The sequence below is a fragment of the Tetrao urogallus genome (genome assembly GCF_951394365.1).
Source record: "Tetrao urogallus genome assembly, chromosome: 9".
In the NCBI taxonomy this organism is placed as follows: Eukaryota; Metazoa; Chordata; class Aves; order Galliformes; family Phasianidae; genus Tetrao; species Tetrao urogallus.
Genome location: NC_136822.1, coordinates 19,367,461 through 19,381,197, shown reverse-complemented (window position 1 = coordinate 19,381,197; position 13,737 = coordinate 19,367,461). Strand labels below are relative to the sequence as shown.

Below are 13,737 nucleotides of genomic sequence, written 5' to 3'. Positions count from 1 at the left end.
ACGGAGCGGGTCGGCCTCCCCGAGCGGCCCCCTCACGGTCCGCTCGTTCCACGCCTTCACCGAATGTCCCCCGCCGCGCGCCCGCGTGCTCCCTCGTGCGTTCCCTCGTGTTCACCTCTGCGCTTCTCGCCCCGAGGCGCGACACCGCCCGTCTCCCCGTGACGACGCGGGGCCGCCCGCCTCCCGAGGTGACGAAAGAGCGGCCCGGGCCCGCAGCCGCACGGCTGACGCCCGGTGGGCCGCACCTGCGCGCGGACCCTGCCCGACCTCCCGCCCACCTCGGCGCGGGGCGGCCCCGCGAGTCTCCTCGCGGCGCCCAACGGCCCCAACGGCCGCTCGCGCGGGGCCGCGCGTGTCGGAGCGACGCCGTCCGCGCGCCCCACGGCGCGGGGGAGCGCGGGGGTTTCCCCGGGGGCGCCGCTCCCGTTTGCTCTGCTGGGGGCGCGGGGCCGCGCGCCGCACCTCCCGCGCGCCGCCGAGGCTGACAGAGGCGAACTCTTCGCGGCGGCAATGGCGGGTGCCGGCCGACCGCGGCCACGCGAGCGGGGACCCCAGGGCGGATCGGGGCGAGCGGACCCCTCGCTGACGTTTTTTGGTTTTTTTTTTTGGTCGCGGAGCCTCTTTCGGCCCATTCTCTTCCCTTCCCCCCCTTCGCCCCCACCGCCGCGGCGCCCCGGCCCCCTCCCGCCGCCCGCCTCCCCCTGGGGCGGCTCCCCTCGCCCGCTGAAAGTCAGCGAGTAAAACAGCGGGCGGGCGGAGGGAGCGCGGCGACAGCCACCATCAATTCCCCCGATTAGGGTTAGGCACAGCGGAGCCTTCCACCCGCCACGCGTGCCGGGGGAACCCCGCGTGGGGCTCTTGTAGCCTCCTCCGCCCACGCCCGCCGGGCGCCCATTGGCGGGGCTGCACGCTGCCGCCCCGCCATTGGCCGCGAGGAGCGGAGTGGGCGGAGAGGGGACGGCGGCGGGAGTTTGGAACTCCGCGCTCATTCGTCTCCCGCCGCACCGCGTGCCGCCGGGCCGGGCCTGGCCGCGCCCCCCGCACGCGCCCCCGCACGCGCCCCGCCTCTTCCTGTGGGCCGGGGGCTGCGGGGTCCGATCCGGGGCTGAGCTTTACGGCCCCGGATTTCGCGAAGAACGTCGTTAAAACACGTCTCGTATCTGCCTGCACAAAGAGATGTGTGCTTGGGGTGAGGAGGAAATAACCTTGTCAAAAGTTATGATTTGAGCTGCGGATTTGCCCCGGACGCCATCATCCAGGTAGCTGTAATCTCAGCTTCTCCGTGAAGCGTAAAGCTAAATACACGTTAGAGCGCGTTTAGTACAGAAATGCGTTCTGTGCACCACGTGCGGCCCAGTCCCAATCCTTTGCTACCATGACTCGGGGATGTGAGACGCTCCGGAGCCAAACTTGAGACCTTCCCTTCGGGGCAGCACCGAGCTCACCTGGGACACACGGCCACCTCCCGGCGTCAGCCTGGCGAGGAGCCGGGCCCTCCAGAAAGGCTTATGCTGGAGCAGACATAACTCCTCGGGCCGACGGGCCGTTGTCACGGACGTCATCCATACAGCCCCCACCGCTCCCAGAATGTGACGATCCGCGCACTTTGTGTATCAAACAGAAGGAACAGCAAATCTCTTCAGCCCATTGAAATGCACACCCATGGTACCGCTGCCGTGTACGGACCCGGAGCTGCGGAGCTCCGTCCGGCAGTGCGAGCGATCTTGGGCGGCGCGGCAGAACGTTCAGGAGAGCAGCTGGGAAAAGAAAACGCAAGCGGCGTTTCCGTAGTGTAGTGGTTATCACGTTCGCCTAACACGCGAAAGGTCCCCGGTTCGAAACCGGGCGGAAACATCGGTCGTGAGCGGCGATTTTGCTCCTGGAAAGCGATTGCGTGCTGCCGCTGCGGTTGCGGGCCGCAGCCGCTGCTCCGCGCTGTTCTCTTAACGCCACCGTTTTTACTAAAAGAGGCGACAGGAGAAACGCTGCGGGTTCTTAGCGCTACCGCACCCACAGCCGCGCGCCCGCCACAACCGCGAGAGGCCGCGGGGACTGCGCGTCGCGGCACGCCCTTCGGCGCAACAGAAGCTGCGATCCGCGCCTCCCGACCTCCCGCTTGGTTCCTCGCTGCCCGGCCCCGCCGGCCCCGCTCCTCCCCGCCGCCCCCGCTCGGCGATATCCAGGCTGAGCGGCGCACCGGAAGTCCCTGGGCGGAAGCGGCGCGCGTGGCGTCACCGCAACATGGCGGCCTGAGGCGGGGGCGCCGCTCCGCCGCTTCTCCGCAGGTGCGTGGGACGCCGCTCCGCGCCCGCAGCGGAACCGCGGGATCGGGGTGGGCGGACGGCGCTCGGACGGCCGGGGCCGGGACGGCGCCGCGGGCGGGAGGCCCGTCGCGGGGCTGGGCGTGGGGGGGCTCGCACGGCTCCGCTGCCGCGGCTCCTGGGCTCTGGCGGCGGATCGACCCCGCGGTCAGCACTCCCGCGGGTGCGGGACCGTGCCGCGCGTCGGAGGCGCCGCATCAGCGCTGCGCCGCGGCCATCGTGAACGCCGAGCCCTTTGCAGTCGTTAATTCGCCCCGTTAGGGGGTGGAAGCGGAATCCCGCAGGTAAACCCGTCGCTTTCCTCTGGCAGGACGGGCAGGCCGCGGCTCGCTCTCGCCATGCAGTACTCCCACCACTGCGAGCACCTCTTGGAGCGGCTGAACAAGCAGCGCGAGGCCGGCTTCCTCTGCGATTGCACTGTGGTCATCGGAGAGTGCCAGTTCAAGGCGCACCGCAACGTGCTCGCCTCCTTCAGCGAGTTTTTCGGCGCCTTCTACAGGGACGCGACCGACAGCACCGTCGTTCTGGATCAGACTCAAGTGAAGGCTGATGGATTCCAAAAGCTCCTGGAATTCATTTATACGGGAAACTTAAACCTTGACAGGTAATACGTGCTGCCAAAGGGGGAAGGCGATCGGGAAGTGCGCTGTTAGGGCAGCGCTGGGCTTCGTGTTCTTGTAATGCGTTCAGTAGGAACAAATAACAGCGGACGAGATGCACACTGACAACTGGAGGTGGGCTGTTTGCATGCTTTACAACAGCACGTGAGAGCCACAACTGAAACGTTCCCCGATATTTTGCTGATAGTTTCAGTCAATTTGAGTCTGTCTGGCTCCAGAAGGATGAAACGTCATGTGGGTACGGCAGGACAGAGGGACGGCTGTGTTCCTTCTGACATCGGGTTGTAGGAGCCCAATTTTGCAGTGAGTGGAGGAGACTGAAGCCTGAGGAGCAGATGAGTGTCAGTGCTGATTAAAGAGGTGTTTGGTGGAGTTTTTGTTTGGTAGAGTTTACAAGGTCTGTTGTTCCAAAGTAAAGTTCCTTTTGGCAAAGCAGCCAGGTGCAGGAAAAGCTTTTTCCGTTGGCTGATTTTGTGCATGTTGTGTTACTTTGTGTGCAGTGAGGATTCCTTGTAGCGTACTGCTCTCACAGGGAAGGAAAGTATCTCTCAAGTGTGACCGCATCCAAGTGTGTAGCCCAGAAGTGTAACTCCTTTTGCAACACTTGGTTCTAAGAGCACTTTAATACATCTTCCTTGTTATTGATACCTGAAAACTGAGTGCACAGGTGCGGGGTGTTTGCTTTTAAGATTAGCTGCAACTATTAACACTAGCAAAGCAATGTACGCAGCTACGTCTTCAGGTTGGCAATTTATGGCTTGCAAATTATGAAGTGTGCAGCATTCTTGGTGGGGCTACAGCAGGAGAGTTTCTGGATTCGTTCTGAGCAGTTGAGGTCTGTGGAGGAAGTAGGATGTGAAAGCTCTGTTCTCACCCAGGAGAATTATTTGATAAACGATGACAGCAAGGTCTGACAGCGTGTCCCCATCATTTTGTATTGTGACCCTCAGGTGGCTGCCACAGCTTCTGCAGTTCTGTTGTGATGAGTGCATGAGTGAAACCAGGAGGGTTCACTTAGAGCTCAGTGCTAATATAATGCAAGATGCTAAGCCAGCTGTCTTGTTTTGTCTAGCAGCGTAGCTTTTCTTAGCTCTGCTGTTTGCATTTAACAGAATTGGTACAGAAGGAGTTTTTGCTTTGTCCAGAATATCGTCACCAAAGTCTGGTTTTCTTGCAGCTGGAATGTTAAGGAAATTCACCAGGCTGCTGACTATCTCAAAGTAGAAGAAGTGGTCACCAAATGCAAAATAAAGATGGAAGACTTTGCGTTTATTGCTAATCCCTCTTCTACAGAGACATCCAGCATCACTGGAAACATTGAAATGAACCAGCAGGCCTGCCTCCTGACCCTGCGAGATTACAATGATCGGGAGAAGCCAGATATTCCTCCTGCAGAGTTGGTTCAACCTCAAGCAAAGAAATCGGCTTTAGAAAAGAAGTCTGCTCAAACCAAAAAGCGAAAAAAGAATTTCAGCTCCCCAAAAAGCGTGCAGAATAAATCAATACAATACCAGAACGATGTGACTGAGAACACATCCATTGAAATGTTTTTGGATGCAAATAAGCTGGCAGCACAGATAACAGAGCAGGCTGCCCAGGGCAGTGATAGCTCTGAACTGCAGCTGGCAGCCGTGGTGGAAAACGAAACATTGGCAGCACAGGATATTTTAGTTCAGACTATTGCAGCAAAACAAAAACAGGGAAAGCCTCAGCAAAGCTGTGCACTGAAGGAGCACTGCATGTCTAACATAGCCAGTGAAAAGAACGCTTACCAGCTGGAAAGTTCAGAAGAGCTTGACCAGAAGTACTCCAAAGCAAAACCAGTGTGCAACACGTGTGGAAAAGTCTTCTCAGAAGCCAGCAGCCTCCGTCGCCACATGAGGATACACAAAGGAGTGAAACCTTATGTGTGCCAGCTTTGTGGGAAGGCGTTCACGCAGTGCAATCAGCTGAAAACACATGTAAGAACTCACACAGGTAAGCTGTGGGCTTTGTCTTCCTGAGTTGTGCAATAGCAGCATGTGGATACAGCACTAGAAAGATATTTGCGTTTCAGTTTTTCAATACAAAATCACAGTTCCCACTCTGAAAATCTGAAAGAGACTTTGTCTCTTAGTCTGAGCATCTTGATTCCTGGAAAGATGCAGAAGGGCTGGCTGCCCTTAGCTCTGTAAAGTGATTACATGGAATTGAGCACCAGAAACTATTGTCTGTAGAGCATGAAAAGCTCACGGTACCGGATACCAGAATTTCTCTTGCTGTTTTTGAATTCTGACATATGTTTGATTACAAAGGTGGAAAAAGAACCTTGCTTGTTTTTTTCTAAGTTATTCCCTAGAGAAGGAAGACTTAATACTGGTTTAGTTCTTTCTTTAGTCTGATCCAGCAGAGCTGTTCTGCTTTGGCTTTTGCTGCTGTACTTAACCCAGTGAGCAGCAGAGGGACACTGTTTGCATAGTTTTCTTCCTTTTATAGCTGGCATTCAGAACTCAGAGGTAACAGTGAAAGAGATTACAATTGTTTACTTTTGCTCTTTTTTGGAAAACGGTGAGCAGAGGTCAGCAGTGGAGCTGCTTTCCAGCAAGCAGAGAAGATGCAGAAGAGGTGAAGTAGGAGTTGTTGAGGTACAGCTGCAGAAGAACACTGTGCTCATTCAGTAACCAAGAGAGAGGATTTCATATATTATCAGCTATTGGCAAACCAAAGACTGATATGCAAGATGAAGCTTGGGTGCAGTATTCCAGGACAGTGTTCTGGCAGGAATGTTAGCTGCTCTTTTGAGGTGCTGCTATTGGAATTTTTGCATGTATAAGCAGGGGATCTCACTGTGCTGGTTGCTAGATTGCAGGTTAGATGCTAGAACTTCGATTTTTTTGAAGTTTTTATGTGAACAATATGCTTAATAATTGTTCTTAGTTTGATTGTGCACTGCTGGGGCAGCCTCTTTTATGCTGTTGTCTGAGTCTGAGTCACACAGTCCATTTGGTGAGACTGTACTGATCAGTCAGAAATCCCAAGCAGTTGAAGAAGTGCATGTGGCATTCTACAGCAAACACTCATGAGACATTCATGAACACTAGAGAGAACACTGAAGAATTTCTGAGATCACTGAAGGCTGCTTGCTCTTTTACAGGCAAGAAAAAGCACATGATTTAGAGGTTGTTCATCTCAAATACTCAGAATAGTGAATAGATATATAACCAGCAAAAAAGCCTGAAAATGTAGCAATAGCTCTCTCAAAATAATGTGGAGGAAGTGGCTTTATTAAGAAGTATTAACTATTACCTATTCTTCTTAAATGTTAGTATGTTCATAAACAGTGTGTTATCTGCTGTTTTCCTGGCACGTAGACGGGTACAGGATGTTACAAGATGTTATTTGTGAGAAGAGTTAGAACAGACACTTGAGCTTTGGTCAGGTAATGGATTGGAAAGCTTTCTTACGTAAATGCAGACAGTACAAAGGTTTTGTTCTTTGCTAGGAGAGAAGCCATACAAATGTGAGCTGTGTGACAAAGGCTTTGCTCAGAAGTGCCAGTTGGTGTTCCACAGTCGGATGCATCACGGAGAAGAGAAACCATACAAATGTGATGTGTGCAATCTGCAGTTTGCAACTTCAAGCAATCTGAAGATTCATGCCAGGTAGGCAGAAGTGAGATCCTGAAGGTGTTTATCCATACATTTATTTAAACAGAGTGATTAACTCTGGTGTTAGCAGGAGTCACGTGTTCACATAACTTGGTCATTTCTGCATGTTTTATCTTGGGTCTTGCTTCACCCTGTGTAATAAATTGTGTATCTGTGTAGTCACTCATTAGGGTTTTGATTTACACATTTTATGAATTTGTGAACGTTACAGTGTATGTACTGGTATCCTTATGGCAATGGTGGCTGTTTTGTTTTGTTTTTAATTGTCTGTAGTACTCGTAGAGGAAAGAGGATCTTGATAGGACGTGGTACAAAGTGGGTCTCTCTGCTGACTGCAGCCTGAATGGAGCTTTTGCATTTTTGGCAGGAGTACAAATTATGTTTCCTTGTTAGGAGGTCATTGTTCTGTCTTTAGGAGGAAGTTTTTCAGCCAGAGGGTGGCGAGGCACTGGAACAGGTTGCCCAAGGAGGCTGTGGATGCCCCATCCCTGCAGGCATTCAAGGCCAGGCTGGATGTGGCTCTGGGCAGCCTGGGCTGCTGGTTAGTGACCTGCACGTAGCAGGGGGTTGGAACTGGATGAGCATTGTGGTCCTTTTCAACCCAAGCCATTCTATGAAGTAAGGAGGAAGAAGGAATGAAGAAGGAATCATTGATGCCCTCATTCCCAGTGAATCCCCCTCAGTGAGAAACTGCGGACTCAAAATCAGCTCCCAATTGATGAGGTGTTTTAGTTCACAGAACACCACTGTGAGGAGAAAGCAGAAGAAACTTGAGGAAAATCACTGAACAGTGAGGGTGACTTCCCTTTGTGCCAGCAGACCACTGATGTCTGTTTGTTCCCAGGAAGCACAGTGGTGAGAAGCCCTACGTGTGTGATCGCTGCGGTCAGCGCTTTGCTCAGGCCAGCACGCTCACCTACCACGTGCGTCGCCACACCGGGGAGAAGCCTTACGTGTGTGACACCTGTGGAAAAGCCTTTGCTGTCTCAAGTTCTCTCATCACCCATTCCCGAAAACACACAGGTGAGGGGAGACCTTGCATGGAGATACCCAACCAGGCCTGGCAGGAGATGGCTGCTGCAGAGGGGTTGGGGATGGGTAACGAGGAGGAAGTCAGCATTGGGAGGAGCTGGGGGTCACCTCTGGTGTTCTCAACCAGTTCTTTTCTCGTGTTCTTTCTCTTTGACTCTGGTTTAGGGAGCTCTTTCTCCCTTTGGATATTATCTGTTTCATTTTAATTTGTTCTTTATACTGTATATTCTGGTTTATATGTTGAAATAACAAACTCCTTGTGTTTACTTTAGGAGAGAAGCCATATATCTGTGGCATCTGTGGAAAGAGTTTTATTTCCTCTGGAGAACTCAATAAACATTTTCGGTCCCATACAGGTCAGTTTCCAGACAGGCTGCTTCCTGCACAATAAATAAGATTCTACTTCTTCCCTTTTGCCTATAAAATACACCATACTGTGCTGCACTTAAAAGTAGTAGTTTCTTAATGTATGTATTTCAGCATGAAAATAATTTAAAGAAAACGTCTGTGACTTTTTTAATTGCCTATTTCAGACACATGTCTGCATGTAACAGCATAAGTGTTGATGTAAGGGCTTTACCTCAAGCATTGAGGCTTTTTTTGTTTTAATCTACTGTTCTGGAAACAATCTTATTCTGAATAATGGCACAGACAAAACAGCTTGCAGTTATGATGATGCATTTTTAAAATACAACTTAGAGATCCATTATCCTGTGTCAGCAACTGTGCCTTCTTTCACTTTTAACATTATTCTGTCAAACTTTTTTTCAGGAGAAAGACCATTCATTTGTGAACTGTGTGGAAATTCTTACACAGATATAAAAAACCTTAAGAAGCACAAAACAAAAGTTCACACAGGTAAGTTCCTTGTGTAAAGAAAGGTTCAGAAGCAGCATCAACTACTGACTTGTCATCAACAGGCATTCGTCCATTTTTATTCCTCCACGTAAGGACACTTCAGCTGTCTTTCTCTTGTAGAGTTTTGCCATCTGTAGCAAGACTTCTAATAGCAGTTGCTCATGCTCTCTGGAAACAAGTCCTCCTTAGCTCTTGCTAATAACAATTCCTGCATCATTTGCTAACTTTTTCCATATGCTAATTGCTGGGGAAAATAAATGATTGGGAATTTTTTTTTTTTTTTTTGCCAGGATCTGAAACTCCCCCTGATTGCAATACACTCGATAATTCTTTCAATGATCAAGAATCCCTTCAGAGTCAGAAGAGTCCTTTATCAGAGTCTGTAGATGTGAAACCCTCTGAGATGTCTTTGCCGCTTCCTCTTCCCATTGGTACTGAAGACCATCAGATGCTTCTTCCTGTGGCAGGCAGTCAGTCCCCATCATCAGAAACATTACTGAGATCTGCTGTGACTGGATATTCAGAACCTCAGTTCATTTTCTTGCAGCAATTATACTGACACTGTAGAGCCAGCAAAGAAATCCAGCAGTGAACTCACATACCTTTGGTAAAGATGAACGTAATCAATCAAGCAGTCACTTCTTGAATTTTTCTTGTTTTTTTTTTCTTTCTGTAAAGGCAGTTGTAAGCTGTTTCCATTGTACTATGCTGTCTTTTTTTTTTTTTTTGGTCACTGTTGAATTGTGCTGATCTACAATCAACCTTCTGTTTGCAATTAACACTTCCAGGAGTTACATGTTTTCTAGCAATGCCTGCCTTAAGTATTCTCTGTTAAATACTCTAATGCATTTTGGAAATCTCCTGTTATGTTCCTGTCCATCTGGTGTGTGACAGCATCACCTGAGCACTGGAGCAGGTAGCCAGGAGAGGTTGCTGGAGTCCCCTTGCTTGGGGATCTTCAAAAGCTGCTAGGATGTGGTCCTAGGCAACATGCTGTTTGTTTGTTTTTAAGGGGAAAGTCATAATCTGAATGTGCTAAAGAGCATCCTGAGGTCCTGTAATGGTATGTGATGGCAGGTAGGCCAGTGCTCAGTCAAGGTCCTCTCAAAGAATTACTGCTGTCTGTGAGAAGCAGTCCATCTTCAGCTGAAGTCTGACCAGAGGGAAAGAAAGCTTTGTGTTCATGTCCCTGATGGGGCAAGTAAAGGAGAGTTTCTTTAGCATGATAACCCAGAGAGTTCTAATGGCATAGGTACTACTGTGTATTCTTTCCAAGAAGTCACTCGTTTTTGAAGTGAATCTAGTGTTGTAACTTGTCCAAGACTTTTTTTTCATATGTCTGAAATGTCCCGAATTTGGCACAAGCAGCATTTGCTCACCAGAAGAGCTAGAACATGGGTGTTGTAGATGAGGTGAAAAGATGCATTGACTGAACTGTGATGTGTGATCCATAGCTTCATAATGATCATTTCTGTGCTTCTTGTGGTGCTGGTCAGTAGGTACAAAAGAAGAAACAAATGCAGCCCTTCACTGTGAAAGTACTGCATGACTGCTATTGAGGGGGCATTGAGGAAGAATACAACAGGGCAGATTAACATTCTCCCAAGCAGGGATTTGTTTCAACTGAAGTATTTATGTATTCATTTACCTTTCGTGTTGCATATCCACAGTAACTGTAATTGGTATCTAGCAAGACTCTTGCAAAGGTATATTTTACTATTAGCAATTTATATTTTTTTTTAACAAAGCATTTTTAGGTTCTCTGTAGGATCATTAAAGACACTGGTTAAGAGTAGGAGTACCTTTTTTTATGCTCCATTTTGCCAGTTTGTGCCATTAACATGATAGAAGTGTTACCTAAGTAATCATCAAACAGTAAGGAAGCAGTCTTATGACTGTGCCACAAATACATTTAAAGATATCACTTGTTGGTTATTTCTTTGGTGCTAGCATTTTATTCCCACTGATGCCTTGTGTCCAGACATTGATAAATAGAAGGGCATAGGAGATACCTCTTAACTAACTGTGTTCTACATGGAGTAAAAATTAATCTGCCCCTTAATTAAACAGCCTTGTGAAAAAGTTCTTGGAGGATTTCATTTAAATGTTCTGCAGATGGTCCCTTGACTCCTGAGCATGACTACAGATTTTTTTCCTCCACATTTGTACTTGTGAAGTAACAGATCTTTCATTTCTTTGTGTTGGTCATCTTGGTATGGGGCATGGTTAGAACTCTGCTGCTTGATCATGTTTTAAGTCATAAGATATGGCCAATTTAATGATAAAATCTACCACAGGCAGCATGGAGTGGCCCAGGAACAGTTGAATGCAGGCATTTTTCACTTTGTTTGCTCATTACTGCCATACTTCTTGACATTTAATTTCTTTGCTTATCCATCCTGCACCATTTACGTACAGCTGATGCCCTTCATAAGGCTGGCACAGGGCAATAGATGAAGTTCTCAGATTTTGTTTGGCAGTTCCCTACTACTGCTTCTCCCATGGCTTTTTCTTCTTCCAAGTTGCTGTTGTTGATTAGGAGCTGAATGATTCTGTAGCCAACTAGCATTCAAGAACCACAAAGAGCAGAATCCTGATTCCATTTAACAAAGTGAACGCTGTACCTTGCTCTAAGATTCCTCTTTACTTTCACTTTCTGAAAACAGAGGAAGAGTCTTGGCATAGACATGGATTTAGCCATGAGTACTGACAAAGTGCAGCACCGTATGCTCGATAAATTTCATGTTTAACCAACTCTGGAAGATAAACTAATGATACACTATTGTTATCTGAGGATTAATGTAAAATTCAGAATAAAGGACAAGAGCTGTTTTGCTCTAGGAAGAAGTAACTACATTCCTACTTAGAAAATGCATTCCATAACAGTGTTTGTTTGGACTGTTTTTATATTTCTACAATAATAGCTTATTGCTGTATTCTTAGATTTTCAGACTTTTTAAAACAGTACTTAGATTTATACAGGATTTGTTTAGATGCTTATAACAGTACCACTTTCTTTCGTAGTCATTTAGTTTTCTTTATAGACAAGAAGATAATCATTATTTTTTACAAAACAACACTTTTAGCCTTTCTTAGTAGAATACACAGGCTGTAATTTTGACTTAGAGCAATAATTTAGTGAACTGCACTCTTCAGTCCTCATCTGAGAACCTCGATTCTTACCCTCATCTTTTGTGCAGATATCTCAGCTGCTGAGGTATGATCTCTATCAACGGTATTCATTTAATAGAATATAGATTTTAAATATATATAGAAAGAGATATATATATTGGATTTGTAGGAGTGTTCAGGCTGGGTGCTCCAGGGCCTGAAGAAGCAGCTCTGTACGGTACCTTGTGCCAATAGATGCATGGAAGTCAGCTGCACATTCATTCTTAGGCTTAAGGAGTTCATTTTGGAGGTACGTGGTGTTTAACGATATTGGTAACTTCCTTCAGAGATGAATGGGGGAAACATGGAATTTTTGTAGGGATTCTTCTCATTCTTGAGACCTACCTGCAAAATGAAAGAGAATTTCAGTCCATCATTGGTAATTTACAGAAAATGACTTAATTTATCCGAGAAACATCATTGTCTCAGTAGCATTTCAGTTCTACCTGAACAGATTATTTGCAACTATAAATGTCTGAATCGGCCGTTTCAAATACTTATGTTAGAATAACTCCTTGTGTGGCATTTATCTGAATTGGTGCCTATCTGTAGGCACAGAGCATGAAAGTTTTCTTGAAACATATGGCTTAAGAAAAGTTGTCAACTACAGACAAATCCCTCATCTAGGATTTCAGGGCTGTGATTTCAGAGAGGATGTCGATAAGCCTTGCAGCAGAGTTAAGGTTAATGACTGATTTTTGGTTTAAATTATTTTTGAAGTATCTTTCATGTATATACAGCCTTTCCTCTGTTATTTGTATATAGCTCAACTCTCGATTTTATAATCTCCTGGGCAGGGAGTTGTACATATTTAGCCTGAAGTGTTTTATGTTAGACTTTAATAAACTTGTTTTGTACTTTTCCCTCACCTCGTGTCTGCTGTTTAGAACTGCAAGGGGTAACAACAAAAGGAGGAGGGAAGCAGTCTAACATAACCACCACAGCACCCTGTCAGGAAGGTTGCCCTTTGCACAGCACAGCACACACTGCAGGACACTGCATACAACAAGGTCTACCACACTTCCTTGGCAGTAAGAAACACCTGATTTGTCTGATAAAAGATATTTTGGATCAGTTCAACCCAAATTAAACACTTTGTTTCTAGATGCAGTTTAATATAAACACTCTTATGTTAGTACTTTTATTTTCCTGCTGGTAAGGTTTGAGGATTGGAGGTTTGGTTTTTTGTTTGTTTACTTAGACTGCTTTGAAAGTTCACTGTTTCTGCTAAAGATGATAGTCACTCAACTCCAAATTTGTATTTTACCTACCTTATTTTTACTGAATAGTTCAACTGACAGAAGGTGGTATAAAGGCCAGAGCACTCAGCAGGGCTTCGTGGACCTGCACTGTACCTCTGGCCTGCTGGATCAGCCATTTTCCTTCCCTTTACACTGGGGTCTAAACGCTGCCTTTCTGAAAGGTGCTTTGAGTTCTGGCAGCTGAAGATTTATGATAGCATTTTCAAAAGTAGATTCCATTTATCCTTATAACAACCACATACTGCAAGTGAATCAAAATACTGTTCTGATAAAAGTAAAGAGTTTGCTCTTCAAGTTCCTGCATTACTGCAGCTAACTGCTTAAATTCATCAAACTTGTTTAACAAAATATAAAATATTTTTGGATAAACAACAAAAGCTTGCTTTCTCTTTTTCCTCAGTAATGGCATATAGAGCCTAGTAGTGACACATGGACTTACTCAGACTCCTAACTCTAACAGGAATCTTGTTCTACCACATATCTGATTTGCTCTCAAGCAAATCTGCTGCTCAGCAGCAGTCCTAAATGGAAGTTTGAGCTTTCTGTTTGTTTTAATCAACACGGTCTGCCTAGCTGCACTTCAGCCCACAGAGAGACAGTAGAAATTGCTGTGGGGAAACCTGGCTGCAGGAAGGGCAGCAGCAGCTGTTTCACTGCAGCAGCCCAGAGGAAGAGGACACCATGGTCACAGTACCTGATCCATGGGCTCTGCTGCTGCTCTGATGCACTCCCTGCATCCTCTTTAAATAAGCACTTGGTAACTGCTGACCTGAGAAGGGCTCCTAAATAGAGCTGAGCAGTGCAGCTGCTGGAAGCTCAGTTCATG

The 13,737-nt window shown here is 47.3% G+C and overlaps 1 protein-coding gene across 1 annotated transcript; it reads left to right on the top strand.

Moving 5' to 3' along the window:
* Window positions 1–2,659: 2,659 nt before the first annotated feature.
* Window positions 2,660–9,037, top strand: MYNN (myoneurin; the record flags this gene model as incomplete). Its single annotated transcript, XM_079540001.1, has 6 exons — window positions 2,660–2,925; window positions 4,119–4,918; window positions 6,423–6,582; window positions 7,433–7,611; window positions 7,893–7,976; window positions 8,769–9,037. 6 exons carry the CDS (start codon window positions 2,660–2,662, stop codon window positions 9,035–9,037), a joined length of 1,758 nt encoding a protein of 585 aa, XP_079396127.1.
* Window positions 9,038–13,737: the final 4,700 nt, after the last annotated feature.